The sequence below is a fragment of the Anguilla rostrata genome, chromosome 12, assembly GCF_018555375.3.
Source record: "Anguilla rostrata isolate EN2019 chromosome 12, ASM1855537v3, whole genome shotgun sequence".
Classification (NCBI taxonomy): domain Eukaryota; kingdom Metazoa; phylum Chordata; class Actinopteri; order Anguilliformes; family Anguillidae; genus Anguilla; species Anguilla rostrata.
Genome location: NC_057944.1, coordinates 21357930 through 21382231, shown reverse-complemented (window position 1 = coordinate 21382231; position 24302 = coordinate 21357930). Strand labels below are relative to the sequence as shown.

General features: G+C 39.3%; 1 protein-coding gene across 1 annotated transcript; it reads left to right on the top strand.

The window, feature by feature from the left end:
- The first annotated feature begins 827 nt into the window (after positions 1 to 827).
- rab38a (RAB38a, member RAS oncogene family) lies at positions 828 to 12024 on the top strand. Its single transcript, XM_064301487.1, has 3 exons — positions 828 to 1204; positions 3897 to 4177; positions 9673 to 12024. Exons 1-3 carry the CDS (start codon positions 1006 to 1008, stop codon positions 9823 to 9825), a joined length of 633 nt encoding a protein of 210 aa, XP_064157557.1. The 5' UTR covers positions 828 to 1005; the 3' UTR covers positions 9826 to 12024.
- Positions 12025 to 24302: the final 12278 nt, after the last annotated feature.

Here is a 24302-nt window from a genome sequence, read left to right as displayed (position 1 = left end):
TAAACTATTTTGCAAATGTTGTGAAGAGAGTATTAAAATTTGAGCATCTACAGTGCTCTCGTACCAGGCCTGGGTCAATGAAAATTGGTTGAATTTGAATTATGAGATGCAGGTCCTATGCTTGGTGTTTGTCTTAGACTGCAGTACTTGTGGTATTTATATGTAGGTGGGCACACACTACATAATTTTGGCGGTAGAACGTGTCCACCATATTCTACCATGTCAAGCACATGCAGTAGTACATCCAAGAGCCTTGACTGACGGGGGCCTTCAAAAAATATTAAAACAGATGACTTAATCAGTTATTGAAATTTATATTAATAGAATAGGTTTTATTTACAATGTATGGATAAAATAGTTTTTTTTTTTTTAAGGGGAGGGTCTAATGTGAGATCTTTACACAAGGCCCAAAATCCCTGGCAGCACACCTGAACAGGTACAGTAATAATGTTCAATTTAATTCTATAAATGGGAAGCTTTTTCGGTGGGGGATTTGTGGATTGGATCGGTGGCAGATTACAGCCATTATTGACACTAATCCAAATAATGTGGATCGTGAAAGGCCAATTATTTGGAGAGGTTTGCTCTTGACTTTAAGCATATACGTTTTATTTCTGCAGTAGGCCTACAATGATGGACCCAGGTATGGAGAGTATCATATTGAATGTTCGCCTTTTATTTCAATACCTTGAAGTCCTCGTGATGACGCAACGGCGAACGCTTCTCGCCAACCGGACCAAAAGTTGTGAAAATATTTATTTACACAAGACTACACAGTGATGTATAAAATTATAGGAAACATTTCGAAACATGTAAACTCTCGTTGGCTACCACTTGCTGATTTATCATACTCGCAAGTGGGTTGCGAGTCACAAGTTTGAACAGCGCCTTACCATTCCCTTGACCCGAATGTTCGGGGCGTTCCTTCTTGATTTTAAAGAGCTCCGCGTCCTATCCACGCCACTCCATCACTAAGGATTACACGGGGCATGATCAACAACCGCCATGCAGAACAACCAAAAAGAACATCTCTACAAAGTCTTAGTAATTGGTGACTTGGGAGTGGGTAAAACAAGCATCATCAAACGTTATGTTCACCAAAACTTCTCTCCGAATTACAGAGCGACAATCGGAGTGGACTTCGCTTTGAAAGTTTTGAACTGGGATACAGAAACTATCCGGCTTCAGTTGTGGGACATAGCAGGTAGGACGAAGTCCGTAGAGTTATCCAGAACACATAGTGAACTTAAAGTGGTTATTTCATTTTGACAGACTTCCCTCTCTGTCTCCTTATGGAATACGGTGGCTTGTCCCTGTCTCATCGGCTGTTCGCCGATGTGGCAACACTGTATTTATTCAGTGAATACCTTAGAAAGTGTGTTTATTTACCTTGTTGTCGTCTGTAAGAATTTAAAGACATTCGTGCAAGAGCGTCCTCTCATTCTTTTTTATTTTTCGCGAAATTGCATGTATATTTCCAAGTTTCTGCTGTAAAATGTAGTCTTATACAACACTGTTACGCAAGCGTAGAGCGACAGGTAGGCTTCGCTTCTATGAAATGACAGATTTACAGTCTCGTCCAACTTCATAGCTAGGTACTCTTCATTTTCGAAATTCATTTGAAGAACGTTTTGAGATTAATTTATTCCGTAAATCTTTATTTTATCCCTCTGTCCACAGATCACATACTTCTTCTATTCGAAAATAGGAAATATCTTGTGGGAAGAAATGATAAAGTCCCATTTCAATCATTACTGAACTGAACTTGTTAGGACCATAGGAGTATAAACAGAAAATCCTAGTTATCGACAGTGTAGGCTACAGTAATACTCCGTTCCATATCTACTGAGTTTGTGATACGTGGGAATGGGGCGCATGGTTTAAATAGACCTCATATTTCAGTGTCATTATTAGGCACCTTACTGTCAGTCTGTCGACTAAGACACAGGTTTTAAAAGTAGGACGGCAGATGTTATCTAAACGTTTTAGTGACCAAATTGAATTGCTGCCTTTTTATTTGGAGAGCAATAGAAGGAGTGCATAGTTAAAACGCAGACAGAATGTCATTATAAATAGTCTCACGTGAGAAATTTAGGCCAGCTCCAAGCAGCCGCAGCGTAATCTACCACTCCAGGCCCTGCTCCCCGCCCTGTGTTGCTGTATATATAAGTCATGTGTCTCTGCCTCATGTGAGCGAGATTTCAAGCCAATAACAGAATAGTCTTTGTAAATAAAAAGTAAAGTTTCCGTTTGAAGAAGTGGTTTGCCTGTTTAAAAAAAAAAAAAAAAGACCTGATACTTGCCTGTAATTTTCTGTCTTTACATATTTGTTTAGAGGTGCTTAAAGGCTTGGAATCTTACTGCAGGATTTCAACACCTATCTCTTCTGGTCAAAGGTTGAGTTTTAACCAATGCTCACAGTCCCTTGGTTGGTTGGTACAGTACAACATGACTGACTTAAGACTCCTTTCCTCTTTAGATTTTATGTAAGACATTTGGCTGATGTAGTCTAGTGAAGGTAGAATTGGATTGTTGAGCACGATGTTGCAGGATTTTATACCTGAAATAAGCAATTCAGCTTTAGTGCAGTGCTTCAAGTACAGTATCCTTGAGTGATCCATTTAACATAAATTACTTTGGTGAATTTTATGTTTCTGTTCTGCTGTAAGGTTTTGTACATGCTCTTTCTTACAGGGTAACAGATAATGTTATTTACTTGACATCAGCGTTTAACTTTAAGAAAGATATAGAATGTATGTGTACTCCAGGCAGAAAATGTCCATGAGTATGTGTGGCCATCTTGAGTAACCCTTTAACATGTCAAACTCCAAATATGGACACATGTAATGCCCCACCCCCAAAAAACCATGGGTGGTGTGCAGGTGTTTTAATGCCCAACTTAATTGCTCTTATCCAATTAAGCATATGATTATCTCATGTCAAGAATTTGAACATTATGCCAGGTGTGGATGCTTATTGTATTTACAGCAATATCTGTCCACTGAGAGCATTGTAAGACAATGATTTGTAGTCAGAACGTTTATTTTTGCTTTTTGTAATAATATTTTTAGGTCTGGGTTCTGTGTTCAGAAAGGAGACATTGATGGTAAATGAATTGCACTTGGACATTCCACACATGCTTATCCTTCCATGTAACAAGACATTCTTCTCATGCGTGCAAATCTTACTCCTTCGCCTAATCGGCCAGATATGACTGTCAGAGAGTGAAATCAGACATCAGTCACACAGAATCTTGCCACAATACATCATGAGGCTAGTGATATTCATTTAGCTGTTTTCAGTTATTAAAACCATTCAATTGAAAGAAATTCATATTTGATTGTGTGTGTCTGTTTATGTAGGGGATTGTAGTGACAGTTGTTCTAAATGTGAAAATAAGACTGGGGATGATGTGCTGACAACCACTTTATTGTTCTCGTATTTATTTGGAGGCTCTTTTTTGTTCCAGCAATGTTTCTCAGCACAAACCCTATGGTGAGCACAGACCATGGAATACATTAGAAGCCAGACTCAAAAAGATTATGAACCAGCGCATGACTCTCCTGTGCTCATCTAATAATCCGCTATGGGATCATGGGATCTATGGAATGTAGAGGTTGTCCACTTTGGCCTAAAGCTGGAATTTCCAAACCTTGTCCTGGAAGTCTAGATCAGGATTTCCCAAGTGCTAGACCAAGATTTCCTGAGAATAACTGTGTAGTTGCTGTAACCTTTGAAACTTTTCTATGGAACGTTTACTTAACTGTAATGCTGTGTTCATGTCCTAATATAAAGATGAGCAACAGATCACAGAAACCACGGTTTCCCAATATTTACCTAATATGATGATAACTGAAAAATGTGTATTTCTGTTGTTGCTTTTTCTATTGGTGAAGGTCAGGAGCGATTTGGGAACATGACCCGGGTCTATTACAGGGAGGCTATGGGAGCCTTCATCGTCTTTGATGTCACCAGGCCATCCACGTTTGAAGCGGTCACAAAATGGAAGGAAGACTTGGACTCCAAATTGACTCTTTCAAATGGCAAGAACATCGCCGCAGTATTGTTGGCCAACAAATGTGACCAGGGCAGAGATGTTTTGACGAACAACGGCATCAAAATGGACCAGTTCTGCAAGGAGAATGGATTTGTGGGCTGGTTCGAGACCTCTGCCAAGGTAATCCTTGATTGTGTCCTCACTCTTGCGTTCACATGGATTCAGATCAACATTAACAGGACAGACAGGAAGGTTCATGCACTTATATGATAATTCTCTTTGTGCTTCTCTCTGTTATTGCATAACAGTCAATTTCCATCACCCTTGTGACTTATATAGAGAAATATTCTACTTTGATGTGAAGTTGCATCCTAGTCACGGCTGCTATAAAAGGCCATTTGGGCATTTGATAAAGGGCACGAACGTGTGATGCAAGCAGATGACTTAGAGGTTTCACTACTCAAGACAGCTTCAGGGAAGTTCTGCAGCAGACACTATTGTGTACGAAAGATATATTATGAAAAATATGCTGCAGCAGGCTCCATTTGAAACAAGGGACTATTGTTCAGAGGGCATGTGGGTTTGGAGCTAAGAATGCATTGAAGGCATTGCTTATTTAACTTAGTCACAATTCTTTACCTGGATTGTCACACTGGCTATGTATGTATGTTTTGAATCCACCCAAATACTTACCATGGGCCTTCATTTTTAATACCTTAATATATTGCTAGATCAAATTAATAACATATTCTGTTGTGTATTTTTATATGTACATTGTAATAACTATTCATAATACTTGTTAGAAAAGCCATGAGAGATTTTGGTTAATTCTAAGCACATTGGTTATAGGATTTAATGTATTAGTGAATTCGTTTAAACCATAAATATATATGTATTTGAGCAACATGGTAGTATTTGAGCAACATGTAAAGATTGTGAGAATGTTGCTGGAGAGATGGTAGTGTGTACAGACAATCAGTTTCTCTCTGATCATGTACTTAACATAATTTATTATGCAACATATTGGCACATCAGGGCAGGCTGTATTATAATTGTTTTTCCTATATATTTTCATTTAATTTTGGCACTCTTAACCAGGCTGGGTTCCCTTCATCTGTTACAAATTTACATAGTTCAATTTTGAAAAGACTGGATCCAGATTGGGTCCAGGCCCTAATGTTCTGATTTGCAAAGTGTGTATGCTTTTTTTGGAAAAAATAAATGTATCTCAGCAGGTTTTCTTTTCCAATCATGTAAACCAAAACTAATGTTTGCATAATGTTCAATTACATCAAGGATGCAAATGCCAGCATTTGCTTATATTTCATTTGATTCTATGGAAACTGCATTCTATATTTGGGTATTACCAGGTGCATTAGTTTTACATTTGAATAATCAAATGCAAATAATTATTTATTTTTCACCCAATTTGGAATACCCAGTGGCTTTCATAAGCACATCAGTGCAGTCTCCACCATCAGTTTGGGAAAACATGTGATGTCAGCCACAACTTCTTTACACTGCAATCCATTGTTGAGCTCTTGCAGCCATAGTACACTTCATATAAAACCTGTGACAGCGGACTGGCTCAGGATGAGTCATCCTGTGGATTGAAGCCCTCCCTCCCTGGATGAAACGAGGGCAAATTTATACACAGTCCTGCTGGGCTGCTGGCCACAGTCAGACCTCTGGAATGTAGTCTGGATTGGATATCAGACCATCCAATCACTGGAACTGTGCCTTTGCAGGATGAGCCAACCAGCACATTAACCAGCTCCAAGAGCACATTAGCTCGAAAATATCATCCATCCTGTGTAATTAAAATGTTTTACACATTTTCTCCCTTTTCTCATTAATTACAGCAATAATTATTTGGATCTTGGGAGAAGATCATGATTTCTTACAAGACAGAATATGATGCATAATGTTCAGTGAATTAATCACGCAGTTCTGTCACCTTACATAGCAGCAAGACAGTGAAGAATTACGAAAGGATTACCACTTCATTTCTTAGTCACTCATTATTATGATATTACCTTCACTATTTTTTCTCTTTGGCTAAATAATGAGCTTGTGTGGCACGTCCCAGTTTTGATATCTTGCCATTTTATTCCTTATTGCAGTTTAATTTCCCTTATCTATAGCGCTAAAGAAGTCAAGTTGAAGGGCTAGGGATGTTCACGAGAGGAGGTTAAAAAAATGAATAGCCCTTCATGCATGATAATTTGTTGGTATGCCATAAATGATGGATTGTATGATGTTACTACGCAGTAACTATATGAATCATAAATCTAAACTAAATTTTAAAGATTACTGTGTATGACTTCTAAAATTTGTGAAATGACCCCTAGTGATACCAAATTTAATGTACAACAAGGACACATTGAAACATATTTTTCATTTAAATAGATACACTTCCTCCACCTGGAATGCATTCAACATCCCAATTTTTTTGTGAAGTCGTTGCTGGAATTATGTATTATGTGCATAAAAATGAAGGTACTTAAACTCTATAAAAGCATTAACTCATTGTTTGGAAAGATAAGAATGTATGGTAGATAGAGCCAAAACATTGCAGTTCCTACAAAACTTAATGTGCACCTTGGCTGCATTTAAAATCAACCATAATCTCATCTTCGAATAATTAATGAAGTCATGACTGACATCATTTTGTGGGGCATTGTGCGGCGAATGCATGTGATATATACCACTTTCCCGAAAAGCAATTTGGACATTTCTTGCATTGGTAGGAGTTTTGCATACAAATGAAAGCAAATATATACATATTTTTTAGTTCTCTAAGCTAAATTTGTCACAACATTCTAATAGAACTGCAGCCACTGTATATTTAGCAGCTTTAGCTACAGTATTCACAGCTTGTGTGACATTTTTAGGTTTTAAATTTAAGTAATATGACACTATTACTATGGATTTAATGGCCGAATGCGCATTATCCCCTCTTTCGCAGTTAATTAATATATTTAAATCTGGTGTAGGGCCTCTTTGTCCCTTTTGGGCACCAATGATAGGAAATGTTGTGTGTAGCATGTACATATTCTAAGCAAAGTTTGTAGTTTTGGATTACAAAAATAACTAATTCCTACTGTATATGTTCTATATTGAGAGTATAAACATGAGAGTATAAACTGGACAGACGAGCACCCTACTTCAGTGTCTAAGTGAGTTGTGTAGTGAGTAGATTTTTTTTGTCCTGAAATAAAAGCATGTGTATTCATCAGTTCATTAATTATCATACAGCACATAATGCCCATATTGCTCTGTATATTCAGTTTTATTATCTATTTCATCAAGAAAATCAAGGCACTCATCTGCATAAATGCCTTTATTAATCTAGCTTATCCTTTTAGGACATAAAACTCTGGGGCTTCCAAGTAATTTGTGGGATTTCTAAATCCTTAATATTTCCAAGTAAATTGTCAATGTCACTGTTTTCAAAAAATGTATTTTAAAATGATTTCCAGCGGTTGAGTTGGCGAAGGCACTTGCCTTTAGAGCATGCTCAGCCTGTGCATTGAAGGAGTGGATCTGTAGTGCATTGTGTCCTGTAATGTGGAGCCTGGCTTGCAGACTAATGCAAATGCTTCAGCTGCAGTGCTTCTTGCATGGGTATGGGACCCACAGAGGTGGCTCAAAAGCTACAACTGGCAATACCCCAAACCTGGGAGAAGCAAGGGAAATTTGTCAGATCAAAATTGCTACATGCTTTGTTGTGCTGTGTGTTAGATAGAGGTTAAATACTTGAGCAGTTTTGGGATGTGATCGAGGTGAATTGTAGTCTAAATCTTCTTTTTAGACTCTAAGAAGTTGTGTGCTACGTTAGCAGACAGCTGAGTGAAGCTCTCTGCAGGTGATCTCTGACTTATTTAGTTCATGAAAATGGATTTTCAGGGATGTGTGGAATTTCACAGATGAGTTTAAGATGAGCTTTGTGGTCACTTAACAGGCAGGTCAGATGGGGGTCACTGGAGTGAGGGTATGTAACAATTACCTTGTTCTTAAATAGGATTCCCCACAGATATATCACCTCATACCTGCCCCACATAAGCATGCATAACACATTAAAATACACGCTACATAAATATGAAGAAACCTATACCCCCATTCACAGATTCACTGAAAGACCTATCATACTGTTGGAACAAATTTTTTTATATTGTGAATAGAAGAGAGGAGTTGCATGAGTTTCCTTTCCATGTGTGGGTACTTCACATCTTCAAATGACTAGCATTTAGGTATGTCTTTCACCATTCAAGCTTTATTCCAGCTGTCACTGTTATACCTCTGAGGCAGGAGGGGTTGTAATAGTGAGCTCTGTCTCAGTATACGTCAGGGACATATATGGTGATTACTTTATGCTGGATATTCATTTTATTTGCACATATTATAATTATTATAATTATGATTACTGTACTATAATATAATTATTGTAATTTCAATTTACTTATGAAGAATATGAAGCTACATTAAGGGCAATGTGCTATTAAGGGAAAGGACCACTAGATCAGATAAGTTTAAATTTTATTATCATCTGTGCCTTTTTCTTTATTTATGATTCTTATGACTTAAGGTCTAATGATTTTATTCACCGCTTGATATTCCTCCTGCTCTCGTATGGTATGTTAAGGTCCCGAGACTGAATAGGAAGCTAAAATAAGCTGCCTCCATAATCTCAGAAGAGATATTGAAAGACATGATTGCAGGCGGAAATCTGCGCAAGTCTTTCTCCCATTTCCTGTATGAGACTCTGATAAGAGCCTCATGCATATTCAGCCTCTGATTAATTCCGCTACTCACTCACGGCCAGAAAAGTTGCTGCGGAGGCATTGCTGGCCAAATTCACAAAGAATCTCATTAAAGTCGAGCCTCTCCATTTATCATTAATGAGGAGACAGCACACAGAGCACTCTTAACCCCCAACATTGAAGACAGAATTTTTTTTTTTTTTTTTTTACACGTAGTGAATATTGATTGCCCTTTGTAGAGGCAGATGGAGGAGAAGCCTTTCACTAGTGAAGTCATGTTGCCAAAAAAAAGGTCACGCCTTTTAAATACAGAATTAGCTAAGTGGGAACAATCAATACTTCCTGAATGTACTGCATTTTTACACTCAGCTTTGACATGCATTGTTTTTAAGCACTACCAAAAGAGCACTCCAACAAATGTCTGGTTTCTTAGCAACCGGGATCTACCATCTGTGTAGTGCTATTGCTGTTGGTGCGATGGTGAATCTCCTGGGGAGCAGGCGCCCACCAACACCGAGCAGGGTGTTCGTGGGCCTGTGAGCGAGGAAGATGTGCGCTCACCTGCCAAGCCAGCTCTGCCAGCGGGCGTGGGTGGAGAGCTCCCCCTCTGACAGCATTCATCACATTAACACTGTCCTTCCAAGGCTCCTTCAAAGCTGTTTGTTTGTGAGACCGTTGCCAAGGGGCATGCCATTTTGATGGACTCCCTGCCATCAGCTGTCTCTGAAAGCAAAACACTGTTGCTTGCAAACGTATGATTTTTGCACAAGTAATCAACTTCCTTTATTATACGTTTTAGATGTCAGCTGTTAACAAGTTCAAAGCATGGCTATCGTCACTTAAATTCAACCGTCGTTCTTTCTCTCTGTCCACTACCCCACCCCTCTTCCCCTCCGACACCCTGCCCCACAGGAGAACATCAACATTGATGAAGCGGCCAATTGCTTGGTGAAGCATGTTATCACCAATGAGAATGACATCCTCCAGTCGGAAGTACCCGACACGATTTCACCAGAGCTCAACTCAACAAGAAACGGAACCTGCTCCGCCTGCTTTAGATCATAGATTTCTCTGGCAAAACCAAGGCAAGGGGCAAGGAGGTGTGCTGTGTGTGATTCAGGTGCCTGAGAACAAGGCATAAGCTACACCCACTTCTGTCTGATACCTTCACATTACAATCAGTGGTCAACAAGCAGAACTGAATGACAAAACACACAAATACATGTTTGAGTGTGTGTGTGTGTGGGGGGGGGTGTCCTCCTCCCGGCAGTTCATTTTTGTCCCCTACTGCAAAGCAATGCTTGCACACATTGTTTTATACTCCACCTTTTCCCTCTTATCCATCATTAACGCTACATCCATAATGTTCCCAAACAGCAGACTTAAAATGATGTTGCAGGAACCTCTAACTGGTTTCTCCTGTGCGGTTGTCATTTCGCTAACTGTCCATTGCTGGTGCTTCAACTATAAGCTGCAGTCGCCACAACTTCACCTGGATTTTTGAAGCAAGGTTAACCAGGTGTTTTGTTCCTGCATAATAGGCCTATATACACACACAGAGGTTTGATACTTTCCCACTTGATATGGTTTTATGCTTAGATTACTTTATATGACACTACTGAACAGTTACCTATAATGTGTGAATGTGAAAAATGTAAATTAATTGTAAATTGACTGACCGTATATTTATCACTTGTGATGCAAGCACATATAGGAAACTAAAGAAGAACTAAAAAATGAGGCTTAGACCATTTTTTATCTGCTTTAATGAAAATGAAAACAAAAACAAGTGTGTTCTCTGTGGCTACTTTTATTCATTCGTTTAAAAAGTGCAATGCTTTTCTTGTGGGCAGCTCAAGAATGTTGAATACTAAACTTAAAAAAACATTGTTAAATCTTTTGTACTAGATGAAGCACCCCAGAAAAGACCATTTTAGAAAGCAAAGGTTGAACAATTACGTGTCCTTGCTCATTTACAACTGACAGTTAGCTGCTGTCTCTAATTTATTTTTGTACTTATTTTTGTTGTCTAAGGTCATCTTTAAGTGACATGCCAGTTTATGGCTTGTCGCTTTGTTATGCAGCTCCGTGATGTCTCCGTATCCATGGATACTGACTAATGAATTCGCCAGTGTCTAGTGACCGCTTGTGTATTCATAAACCTCTGGGAGTTGTCAACGTTCTCCCGTACTGAGGTAAACTGTGTGGAGAAATCACTTGGTGGGGTTATGCCTGGAGCGCAGATCAAACATACGCCATATTCCTTAATCGAGACGGTAACAGAGTATGCTTGTGTTTTTGACGCTCACCTCAACCAAGCACCAGTCATATTTCATATCATCCTGAGGGACTGGGCCTCTGCAAGTGCGTACTGTATGTCTGTGTGTATTAGATTGTATCATATCCATTAATATTTCATAGTCTGAGATTCATTTTCTGAGAAATTTACTGTATATGCAGAGTGGAAAAGATCCCTTGGTGGTGCATTGTTAACGGATAAATTGCGCAGAGCAAGAAAGCGTAGGCCCTATATAATTAGTAGTGGTGCCTTTCAGATGGGAGCTTTGCCACATGGTTAATGATGCGAGTTCTCTTGTCGCCTGCAGCTCAGTGCAGAGGTATTTGTCCAGTCTGTGAGAAGAACAGCAGGCCCAGCTCTGACAGAACCCAGTTTAGGAAGCTGTGATTCTAGCTGAGATCTCCAGGCTGTTGACCCAGAATGGTAATCACTTCTGAATCTCTTGCCACACTGGTTTTTCAAATCATCTATGACTCAGTCTTTCAAGTGTCTCAGTTGACACTTCCTTGTACAAATGCCTTTTCGCAGCTAAACCCAATTGCATCATAAACATTTGATGCTGCATGCATGCTTATGGATGAAGTCAATGATCCTTTGTTTGGTGTAATATTATACATAACTATGCTTCTTTTTTTAAGACACATTTTTAGCCCCTTGTTGTGACAATTTGTCATTTGAATATAGTCGAAATGAAATTTTGAGTGATTATGTTAAGATGTGGTTATTACACTGGATTCCTCACTGTTTCAATGTATCCTGTTGCTTGACACCAGTACCAGTATCACATACAATCTCATCAGAAAGCTGTACCAGCCTTTTAATTTATCCAAGAAATGTTCTGCATAATTTTCATGTGTTCCAGCTGTTGTTGTGTCATGAATTAATAACATGTACATATATATAGCCAATATGTAATTTCCAGTTTATTTACAGAGAGGGCACAATAAACAGAATCTTGCTAGTTATTTTGCTGTTATTGCTTTTTGTCTTTCCCTCACTGTCTCAGAGTAGAGAGTAATTTCACCTTGTTATTTCATTTTGTTTCTGTGCCTGGAGAATATTTTGCAGCGATTCAAGATTCAAACTGCTGAATGCACTTTAGAATTCCTCTGCGGGTATGTCCTTCTCGACAGAAGTTGTCAAAGTACTTATTTTGCCTTGAGTTTCTTTACATGCTTGATTGCCTTTATCTCCACTGAGTGAGGTATACTGATCGGAAGATGGTTGGATCCTTCTAGAATCCTTAATAAGTTATCGTATGTCACCTGTATGTAGTCATGCAGGAGACACCCTTGTCCTGTGTGGCTTAAACAGGGCCTTATTCATATTGAATGCTGAAACAGTGTGCCTAAAGGCAGGCAGGGAGAGTTTCCAGAGAGGGCATTTTTGTCTGGTAGTTCTGTTCAGTTGACCGGCCCCATTCCATTAGCCTGCACATGACTGCAAACCGCTCAGAAGAATTAGATTTATTTCTCCTCAGAGCCCAGTACTTGGTGATGGAGCTCTTAATTCCTCTGACCGTGCATCATGTGATGCATTTTAAGATGGGTCGAGTTCAACCAGAAACAGAGATACTGTAAGAGAGTCTTAAGGCAGAATGCAGTTTGGTGTGGTCAATCATGCCAAACAGCAGCATTGCAAATGGCAGCATTGCACACGCATAGAGATTATTGCGTTGTCAGCACTACACTCTGCTGACAGTAAATAGCACTGCTGCAGGGATAAACAGGCCTACGGCAGTAAGTTAGCTACAGATAGCCTAGCCGGGCCTCCACTACTAATAGATATCAATAGCAATATGACAGACAACAACACAGTGCTATCTAGCTACTTTTTTGAGATTCAGACACCACACACATTTTGCATTTTACATTAACAATAAGGCATAACAGTCAATGGTGCATTTATTAACTTACTTAATTGGCTGGCAAGCAGAAAGTCCACATAAATTATTGTTGAACTTTAGACCTACCTGTTCAGGGGAAACAATGCAAGTCCCACCTCCATCTACAACTCCACAGACTCCCGAACCTCCCAAATTGTGCTCCGATGTGTATCACAGCGAGCTCTATCCAATTAATTTTTTTTTTTTTTGGTATTACATAGCGCTGGAGTAAGTTGTTTGTCCACCATTGGTAAAACTTTCTTTCTCAAGGAATCTAGCTTTGTGTGCTGTTATGTCAACGCGCAAGCTCAATCTCATGGTTGATTGGTTCATGTTAATGGAATGGGGCCAGTCTCTTTGATTGGTTCATTTTATAAACTACTTTTTTTTGTAAACGAACATTTGGGCCAAATCCCTGGTTTTAGAAAGTAGAATTTGAGGGAATAGAAACGCAGTGTATGTTGGTGGATTTCTCTCACAGCAGCTTGCTGCTAACTTAAGCATGGCCATTCCCTCATATAAAAAGTTACCTACTACAGCTTTAAATGAGCTTCACATCATCCCCACAACCCCATTTAATAAAGACAAAATTTCCCCTTTATTTCCTGCAAATAAAATAACATAACGCATGTCATTTTACATTAACAATGAAGAAATATATGTCAAATGTGTTATGTGCTCACTTTCAACAAATAATGCTTCCTTAGGCTCAGTTTTCCACATTTTTAATTTAATTTCTTTTTTTTCTTTTCTAAATGTATTTAGTATACACTACAGTATGCAAGGAAAACCATAGACTACTTACATCAAACTTATTAAACATTTAAATCTGTATTTTAAAAAATAAACCATAAACTATAATATTTACTATAAACAATAAGTATAGTAAAAAATAATAAACAACCTAAATACTTTATTCAACAAACATGAGTTTGATCAGTCGGAGAACAATTTTGCTAATTTTTTCCTTTTGCTGCGATGGTATTGTTTTCTTATTGAATATATGTAGATATTTCTTGTATGTTGTAATGATCATCTCTTGTTCAATGGGTGTGAAAAATGGTGTGCAGTGTTTCTTGCTCAGATTCAGAATCCTGGTTGAATAATTTTTCCTGTGTGTGATTAGAGATGGCTTTTTAAGCTCACATTGAATGTGCATTGTTTGGGTTTAGTCTATCCGAGCTGGATTGATCTTGCTCACCTCATTTAGAATCCGCTATTGTGGGACTGAGACATCTGGAAATGCCAGATCTGTTTTGCTCAAGTCAGTCTTCAAGTTTAATATTTCTAAAGTCCGCTTTTGGGAATGGACCCCAGGGATGCAGTTTTACTGCCATTTATTGTGTTTCACAAGTTGAAAAATTCATATTGTTAACAAAGCATGTTCATATCTATGTGTGTTGCCCCTGGTGGATTCACTATATGTTAAAGGCTTGTTTGTGCTGGTGTACAAACCCCAGCATTGAATTATTTATGTTTGCATATAGCAAAGGGGCTTAATACATGGACATTCTGTGCAATGAGATCATTTCGTTCCAGTTCGCTTTCTTGTAACTGGAGCACAAGGGTCAATTCCTGATCCTGAAAATAATGAATGGACCTACAGTAAGTATGAAGTAATAATGACTTCTGTGCCTCTGTCAGATTAACTGAATTGATAGGACTTCTAGTTTTAATCTCATCTGTAGGCTTTTCCACATTTGTATTCTGTTTTTCTCAAGGAAAACTATTCCACCGAGACAGGTTTTGTGAATAGCTAAGATTGTTTAACTCTCTGCAGGATAGATTCTACCACCATGCCCTTTATCCATGCCTTTGAATGAAGCAATATAAATGGGGGTTACACTGTCGCACATCTTATATGGCAAGCGGTAAATAATCTCCAAGGTTATGGTGTCACAATAATGAAACTTTTGATTATGAGAAATAAACATTTGCACTTAATTTTGACATCCAAATGAAAATGTTTTTTTTTCTTTTTTTTTTTAACAAACACTGTTAGACCTGTAATGTTTAAGTGACACAAAACAATGCCCCTGGATGTTATGACAGGTACCTGCTATGCTGTGTTATTATATACTCTAAATGGGCAGGCATTTGATCTTTATTTGGTTCAAAGGAAAGAGAGAGGGAAAGTCTTAATTGGATTATGCACAATGCACAGTAATACAGGTACACTATAGGAAATTGAAATACACCACTTAGCTACCTGCCACCCCCCCCCCCACCCCTTTTTTTATCAAAGAAACTAGGTAGGCTTCATTCTGTGGTATTCTGAAGCACATTGTTTCTGTTAAGCTCTCAGGAGAATCCATGTCTATGTGATACAGAACTACTGAATATTTATATAAAACTTTTTAAAAATAAAAATGTGTATGTGAACTACAGTGGCCAAAATGCTTGCGTAGACTAGTCTAGGTTGCTGGAACAGACATTCATAACCTGTGCAGTGTCTGTTCCCTTTGACTAAGATACTTGCACAGTGAGTTCAGAGATTCTTTATCAGCCCCTTGCTCCCCCAGTTTGCTATTGTTAGGACTAATTACATGCTCACACAGACTCAGGTTCTTGCAGTCACACACAACACACACACACACACACACACATTCACACACAATACACAAAAACACAACTACGGCATATAGAAAATGTCCTAATCTCTTTCCTAATCTTTGAACCTACGAGTCACATTAACACTGTGAGGCACATTACGTCACATAAAATCACATTACTCAGTAACTGCTCCTTTCTCCCACTCTTCCTCCCCTGCAGGTGAGGCAAAGAGTGGAGAGTGTGGCAGGTGAAGGGATCCTGTGGGTGGGGGCAGGCAGGAGGGGGACAGGGCCGAGTTTCAGGGCTTGACAGAGATGGATCGGGCCGCCAACCCTGAGAAGTAGGGCTCCTGACACAATGAAGGATGGGATGCTGCTGGGAGGAGAGGATTCAATTAACCTGGCTTTGCTTGTGTAACTCTGCTGCCATCTATTCTCCTCACTAAATATTCAGCATAAGACTATGGTGGCTCTTCAGGCCTTCAAGAAAAACACTCTGGTATGATAGTATCATTCAGAGTGACTTTGTTTTAACCCCTTTGCGCAGATGCCAAAACTCTGTTTTTGGCATAGTTCTCATGTATCGTCCACTAATGAAGCCAGAACACAGAGTTTGTCTTTCCACTCATAGACTTTCCACTTTCCACCACTAGGGGGCTGGCACGAAGGGGTTAATCAGAAGTAATGGGAGGCTAAAAGAATAGTTGCATAAACTGCTGCTTGTTTGAATGAGTCTTTGATGATAACCGAGGCATAAGGGCTGCTGAGGTAGCCTACATCAAGCAAGCCTGGCTGAGTTCAAATGAAACACGTTTTCTGAGACAAGGAGCTGTTAATCAGTGTTAGCAACATTGCGGTGCTATTTGTAAAAAAGAAAATAGCACAGCAATTTATATCTATCCAAATGGGAGAGGTGGAGTTAGAAACACTGTGTGAATCCTTCATTAGCCAGAGTAAGAGTGACATTTCAACAATATTTTCTGGATCAATTGACCTCAATTTTCTGGATAATTAAGCCATTGCCACATAAAACATTCATCTGTCTAACAGGTTACATTCGTGAATTGTTTTCCTAGACTATCCTATTCTTTACCATTAAAAGGATGCTATGTGACTGTTCCGTCTTGTTTTGGTCTGGTCAATGTAAAACAGTGGCTCCCAGTGAGCATCCATGCTAACAGTATGATTCTGTGGGTTCAGTGCCCCTCTGAATCCTTTTGACTAGTAGCCATTATCCACTTGTCTGTCCCTCAACTTTAAATAGATTGATTATGGCATAGCTGGCAATGCAATAGACGGGCAGTTTGCCTTGGGTTTGTTGTCATTCAGGTTGCCATGGGAATGAAGATAAGCCATAGTCCTATGAGATCCAGTTTTAGTGTTGATATGAGCCCGGCTACATTTTTGTTCTCTTGGTATTTCTTTGCTAAACCAGCATGCAGGGCACTTCCTGCCTTGTGAGTGATAAGGCTTGTATTTTAGATTTGTTTCACTGTTTACGAAAGTAAGAATAAAGTTATTTCTTCCAATCCTGAGTAATTGATTGAATGTTTATAAAGGAAAAATCTTGCATCATTTAACTATTCACAGAGATTATAAGGAATTTTATATTGCAGTTCAATGTTTAAAACGATAATAATAATAAAGATAATCTTTATCTAGGGTTATCCCACACTTGGGACTGGGAAATTATAATTTGGCATGGGAAATATGGTAATTGGTTATGGATTATGCCAGTGGAGGGTGAAGACTTTATGAGAGCGTATTTGGGCAGTGAGGTATGTATGAAGGGATTCATGAGAACTTCTCACTGGTGTGGAATGGGACTGGGTAACACTGCCAAATCCTGCACAGCATTCCCTTCACTTCCCAATCTCACCATGCAGACACAAAATCATTTTTTTTAATTTTTGTTTTTTGTCTTGGCAGTAATGTACTGATGAAAGCAGGACAGGGTTTTTGTAATCTACAGTACAGGGCCAATAGCAAAGACTTGGCAGTAATAAACTGAGGAGGCAGGACAGGGTTTTTGTAATCTACAATACAGGGCCAATAGCGAAGACCCTGCCAAGTCTCAAAGGTTCCCTCTCTTCCCTCACCTAACTCTTCCTTCTCTCCTTTTGCTCACATCTTTTCCTTTCCTTCTCTTCTTCTGTCTCTTTCCCGCCGTAGAGGCTTGAGACCTGGCATCGAACGTGACAATGAAATTACATTTTCCAGCCCTGATAGACAACGGTCCAAAATACCATCAGCTATTCAGTAATCGCCTGTCATGCCCGATTGGAGGAAAGTAAGGATGTGATATTACTCTCCTCTTCTGGTCCCTTCAAACTCCTTGATTTCAAATTCTTTTTCTTTCTCCTTCCTCTGTGGGTTGCCTGTCATTGCAACACTAAAAAAGGCAAAATGGAGGAAATGCAAGTGTAAACAATTCATATGACTTTGAATCAGCATCACAAAGCACAAAAAAAGTACAAAAATGTTTCCTTTTGGTCAGGGGAAATCCTAGGTTCAGGGTATTCATTAAAATGCTAAATCTTTCTTTTTTTGCTCTTTATGAAGTTGATTTGTTTTCCATTAAACCATCAGTGATTACTTATGGTAACTCTAGAACAGTGGTTCTTAACCTGGGTTCGGTCGAACCCTAGGGGTTCGGTGAGTCGGTCTCAGGGGTTCGGTGGAGCCTCCGCCGCAGAGGTCCACCCCTCAGTCTAGTCTGCATTATTACACTATTTTTTACTAAAGAAGGGTTCGGTGAATGAGCATATGAAACTGGTGGGGTTCGGTGCCTCCAACAAGGTTAAGAACCACTGCTCTAGAACAAGGGGTGCCCAATCTTATCCGAAAAGGGCTGGTGTGTGAGCTGGTTTTTGTTATAGCCCAGCACAAAAACACCTGACTCTACTTATCAAGGTCTTGATTGAAGACCATGATTAGTTAATTATGATTAGCTGAATCAGGTGTTGTAGTGCTGGGATAAAACAAAAACCTGCATCCACACTGGTCTTTTTTAGATAAGACTAGACCCCTGCTCTAGAACAAATTCCATTCGCCTGCAGCATGGATTGTGCAGATGATGAAAAGTGGATTTCAGGCAGACAATATTAATTCCAGGCCTTAGTATTTTAGATACTAGCACAATTTGTCAGTCTCATTTACATTGCACTTTGAGCAAGTTAAGCAGAAATGACAAGCAAGCATCCAATGAACATTCAATGGGAAATTTCAATAACAGTTTCAGAACACGCCATGGTTTCATAAATATTAGTTTTATATGGCTTTTATTTATGTCACCATAGAGGAAATTAACAGGGTTTGTTTTTCTGAATAGAAGACCGTTGTTTTCCTTTACATTGAAAAGTACAGCAGGTAGTGGAATGCTCATGTGCCATAATCCTTAACAATACTGGCTACTAAGTCTCTGTCACCATAAATATTATATGCAGAGAAACTCAATGCAATAAAAAAACCAGGAGCATTCATGTGGGTACCTCTATGAATGAAATAGAAGTGTTTGAACAGAGAAAATTCATGTTTAGGGAAATCACAAAACTAATGAAATAGAAAGTGTCACAAATACTGCAATGATTCAACTAACAGTGGCACATTGTATGTTTTATTCAGAGTGAAATATGAGGGAGATGGACAGGCAGTGAACAAGCAGCACTTGAGTGAGTGTTCCAGTTGCTCTGTAATGGTATGAAGTTCCTTTTGCAGGTCGGTTTGGCCAGATAGAAGGCAAGATCAATGATTTTGTTACTTCTGCGATCATCACCACCATATGGTGAGGAATTTCTTAATTGCAGACAGGGTTGTCTTTCAAGATGATAAAGCCTTGTCCCCAGAGAAACAGACATCATCAAATGGCTGAGGTGCATGACGTTTTGCGGGGTCTTCTGGAACAATACAAGTGATGGAGACTTTAACATCCACCTACTAAGCCAGAGGAATGAATCCTGTCAGATGGTCCCTCTCTGTGGGTGTGTAGACATGGGTCATATCATCTACCTGGCCTTCCAGTTGATTGTGGGAATTGAAGTCCAGAGTTCAAGAGGTCAAGTACTGCTATGGCACTGCTAACAAACATTCTGTTAAGTGGCATGGTAAGGAATTAATTCTGAGGAGTTTGACATTCCGAACCCAGTCATTTCATTAAATACTGAAACCCACCCTTCTGGGCTATGTCACTAATTCTATTCTATTCTATTCTATTCTGTCTTGCAAACAGCAGTAAACCACAAAATAGAGGTAACTGTGTTAAATTAATCAAACTTTCAAACTCTTGCGTTCCTGACACTGGTCCTTCCACCAACATTTCTCATTTGGTGTTGGGAGACAAGGGTGGGAGGGTAACAGTTGGTGCTCCAGTTTAATTCTCCATGCTTTCATGGTTTCATTTAGGAAACACAGATGCTCTGTTGCATAGATATTAATGTGATGATGATAACAGACTTGAGTTCTCATCAAAATGTATTATATCAAAGTGTGTGTAATTATATTGGGTATGCATTCACAGTGTGAGTTCCATCAGCACAATTGTAGGCAGTACAAACACATATTCATACAGAAACATTGAAAATACACTGCAGTGCTGGTTTAAATTAAGGTAAATGTTAAATGTTTATGAAATTGCTCTCTTTGTACAATCAAATTTCCCTACAAGGCATAATAAAAGTTTAATAAACATTTGGGATAGTATTTTTAAGCAGGGAATATTTCATCAAAGAGGAGGTCATACAATGCAATCTGTTTTATCAGCATGCTGACATTTGCTGAATTTATTGGCTGAATTCAGTCACTCAGTGACAGTTGAATATAGTCAGTTTTTTTTTTGTCACAGTTTTTTGAGTGAGGAAGCTGAATTCAGCTGACATAAAGGTGGGTGTTTTCACATTAAAACACAGATGCTAATTATTCCAATAAAGCCCGTGCATAGAGGGCAGGAAGGTGTGGCTGAGGCTCCTTTCAGAAGCTTCATCTTGCTCTTTCAGGTCTGGATTTAAGCTGCCATTTACTATGAGACAGCCGTGACACTATTTAACAAGCTATTGATGTCCAGGCCAAAATGAAAATGTTCTTTTTCTGATTGTAAAACACAGGCTTTGCTTTTGCTTTGACTAACTATGAGATTTGTAAAAAGTTATTATGGAATTAATGTGGTCAAACCCCATTTCAGCAGTAAAATGAACAAGAGACAAGCTGACCTCCTGGAGCCAATGACAGAGAGGGACACCATATTGATCTGTCTCTCATCGATTCCCACTGCTACGGAAGGCTAATGTTCAGCACAGAAGAGGAGCCATGTGTCTCACTGGGGGAGTTGGAACACTTTAACATGGCATAGGTTAATAAATAAAATGGACTAAGCATTTGAGTGCCTGTGCGTAATTCAGTTGTGAGGTGCAGCGCAATTATTTGTGTCAATAGACAATCCATGATGAGTTTCTCCTCTGCCAAAAATGTCTGAAAGGGTTGAGCCTCTGTGGATTTTGGAAATGCACAATGCAAGGAGCATTAAATGCTGTGAAAATTAAGAAATACCTGTCATTTTCTCCAGCACGTTGGAAGGAAATTGGTTCATTCAATGGACTAATGGCAAACCTCTTTCAGAAAATTCCAATGGCAGTAAGTCAAGGATTACATTCAGTAAAAATATCAGGCCATATTAAAATGGACAATACAAACTCATACAGGAGAGTTCACAAAATGATGTTTATCACAGGGCTGATGGTTGAATGAATGCAATTTGGATTATTGGTACATTTTTAAAAGTGAAGGCAATGACACAGTTTGACCTAACACAAATACATACTGTAATTAATAGTTTCACCAATTACAAATACATAATGAATGGTTTGACCAACCTGCTTAAAGTAAAAAACAAAGCTTGGGCATTACAACATATGCATGTGACTTAGTTGAAATGCCTGCTCAGCATTTTTATACATGCCACAGAGCATGATAGGATGTTAATTGATTAATTGTATCATACAGTATACCTGTATGGGAGCATCTGCATTCATTATGTTTCTCTACTCATTTATTCAGGTTTCAGGTGTCATGTTCTGGTGCATCATCCTTGGTGTGTGGGGAGGCATGTTTGTATTTTTTATTTAAATGATCAGAATTGTTTGCAGTTTTAAATCACAACTTAATTTTCTATAAAAAATATCCCTGTACTGTTCAGGATTCTATCTCTATGTGTGTTTGCTGCAGGGAGAGGATGTTCTTGGAGGTGAATTCTTCATTTATATACTGTTATGGTGACTGAGGATCAACCCCATTTTCAGCATTGCATGCCTAATGTCATCCTACAGCTTAAATTTCAGCGAGGTGGGGGGTGTGTGTCTCCAGGTTAATGCTGTAGCCGTCCAATCATCCCCCCCATTGAATTGAACTGATGACTAAATCAATATCAGTGACAGTGGAAGCAAACATCCCAGTTTATCTGGACTGCGTGTCCTACCGCTGCCCTTCTTTGCCCAGGCAATCAAAGGCAATAGACGGGCTGCCAAAGAGGGATAGAGCTGACCCTCTGCTCTTTCTATGCCCTTGGTATCCCCTGGTCTCACTGTATTGAGAAGCTCCTGGGGCGCCATCTACCAGATCCTGAGGAACAATGCAGACAGTGGGAGAGAAGCACTTGACACACGGCCTCCTTGGTATGCAATTAAAAATTATTAGTTGAAATTGGCAATTTAAAAAAACATGAACTGAGTTGCTTTGCATGCTGATGCAGTGTTTTCTTTCAAAATATTTGTTTCTCTTTGTTTTGGGGAATGCTCTGTGAGAGCATTACTCTTTTAAATCTTGTGCTTTTATAATGGCCTGTTTGTATTCCAAATCAGCACATGACTCGGAATGCCACCAGTGACAGAACGATCCCTCCCCAGAAACAAGATCAGAGAGCTCAAGAGAAAGATTCCGCACACAGGACCGCCTTCTTTGACATGACTCGTGAGCAGTGTTTCTGGGTGCTCAGCTCGCAAGAGCAAAAATCTGAAATCGTCATGCCTAAATTTTAATGAGTGGGACAGGCAGTGCACTGACATCCAAAGAGGACTGTGTTTCATTACAAGCTCTCCCATGGACTTCCAAGTTCATTAATGAAGTGGAAGGCTTTAGGCGCTGCAGTTAAGACTGAGGGGTGGGCGTTCTGCTGCTGGTGCTGAAGGAGACGCACACTGCATATATGGGGGAGTAGTCACATGAAACTGTTGCCATGGCAACAGTGCAGTCTGGCGCACTGTCTCATTCCCCAGTTGTCTCCTGACTCCTTGGGAGTTTAGCTTTACCTCTCTCTCTCTTTCTCTCTCTCTCTCTCTCTCTCGCTCTCTCTCTCGCTCTCTCATACTCTCTCTTTATCTTTGTCCATCTTTAAAACACAGCTTGAAAAAAAAAAATCATTCAGCCTCAGTCACCGAATCATTCCCTCAACGAAGCTGCTTTATATTCAAGTTCATGGGAATCCTTATTTTTTCTCTTCTTTGCATAATGGACTTTCAGACATTCAGAGTCTGCACATTCTGTTTATTTAGAAGACATTTTGGCTTTCACCCCTTTGGTCCCAAAATAACCTTGCCTTAGGAAAAAGAAAAAGTATATTGACTCAATATGTACCAGCATGCAACTCCTCTGCTCCCACACTAACACACTTCAGTCAGCAGAACACATAGAATCCATGACCAGTCGATGCCACGATAAGCAGACTGGCATCATGGTCGTTCAGTCCCACATCTAGAACAGGTCACTTGCCACTATAGCTTAGATCACAATGTCAACAAGCCCCTTTAGAGCCGCTTATCTTTCCCGGGGCCAATATGTACCACGGCACTGAGAATTTGAAAAGGGTGGAATTTATGTATGTTTTCATGCTTGTTGTAGGGGGAGGAGGTGGAGAATACTGTAGGGGTCGTTTGGGGTTTGTCACAGCTTGCCACAAGACCTGGATATATCATAACAAGGAAGGTGCGATTAAAACATTTCAATGTATACTGGAAATATGTACGTATGAAAGCAAAGGGTTTCAGGTTCAGAGGGAAAGCACCCCTCAGAAACAGCACCAAACTGTGGTCCCCATGTTTCAGTGAGTTGAGTAACACAAAAGTTTGAGGAACAATTGCTGGAACAAGTTCAGCTGAATTTTCTTTCTTGAAAAAAGTCAGAAAGTGCGGCAGGATATTAGCGAAATCACTTATGGATGTGATGGTGAAAGTGCACTGACTGATATCCTGGTCTCAACCTCTGGGTAAACCGAATCCTCAATCAAATCTTCACTGCTCAGTCATGAGTGAAGGGCACTACTACGCCTGGAGCTGCTTAGCCAAAGACAGAAATTCTGTTTTGGCTTATTCCGTATATTTGTCAACATTATATTTCTTTATAAAAAATTAATTCTGCACTATCCAGCACTATCTAGCCTGCTTCCAACCCAGCGTATGGTACTGAGAATGGAATTGAATATAAATTAAACAAATTCTGTTGTATGACAGAACTTTTTTTTTGCACACAACATTTCCCTAACTTTTAACATTTTTTAATATTGTGGGATGTTATCAAAAAGCTCAATTATTTCGCTTTTGTCAAAGTCGAAATGACAAAATGGCTCATTGATGACGCTAGTGTGACAACGGCAGTTTCAAGGAAGTTACACTTGAAGAGGACTTCGCAAGTCAACAAGAAATTTGAGTCATAGTTGATACTGATAGTAAACACATCTGCGAGTGATAAAAATACGAACACAGCAGAGAATTCTGAGCTTCTCAGTCACTAAAGGCTCTCTCAGCAAGAGAGTAGATTGGGCACT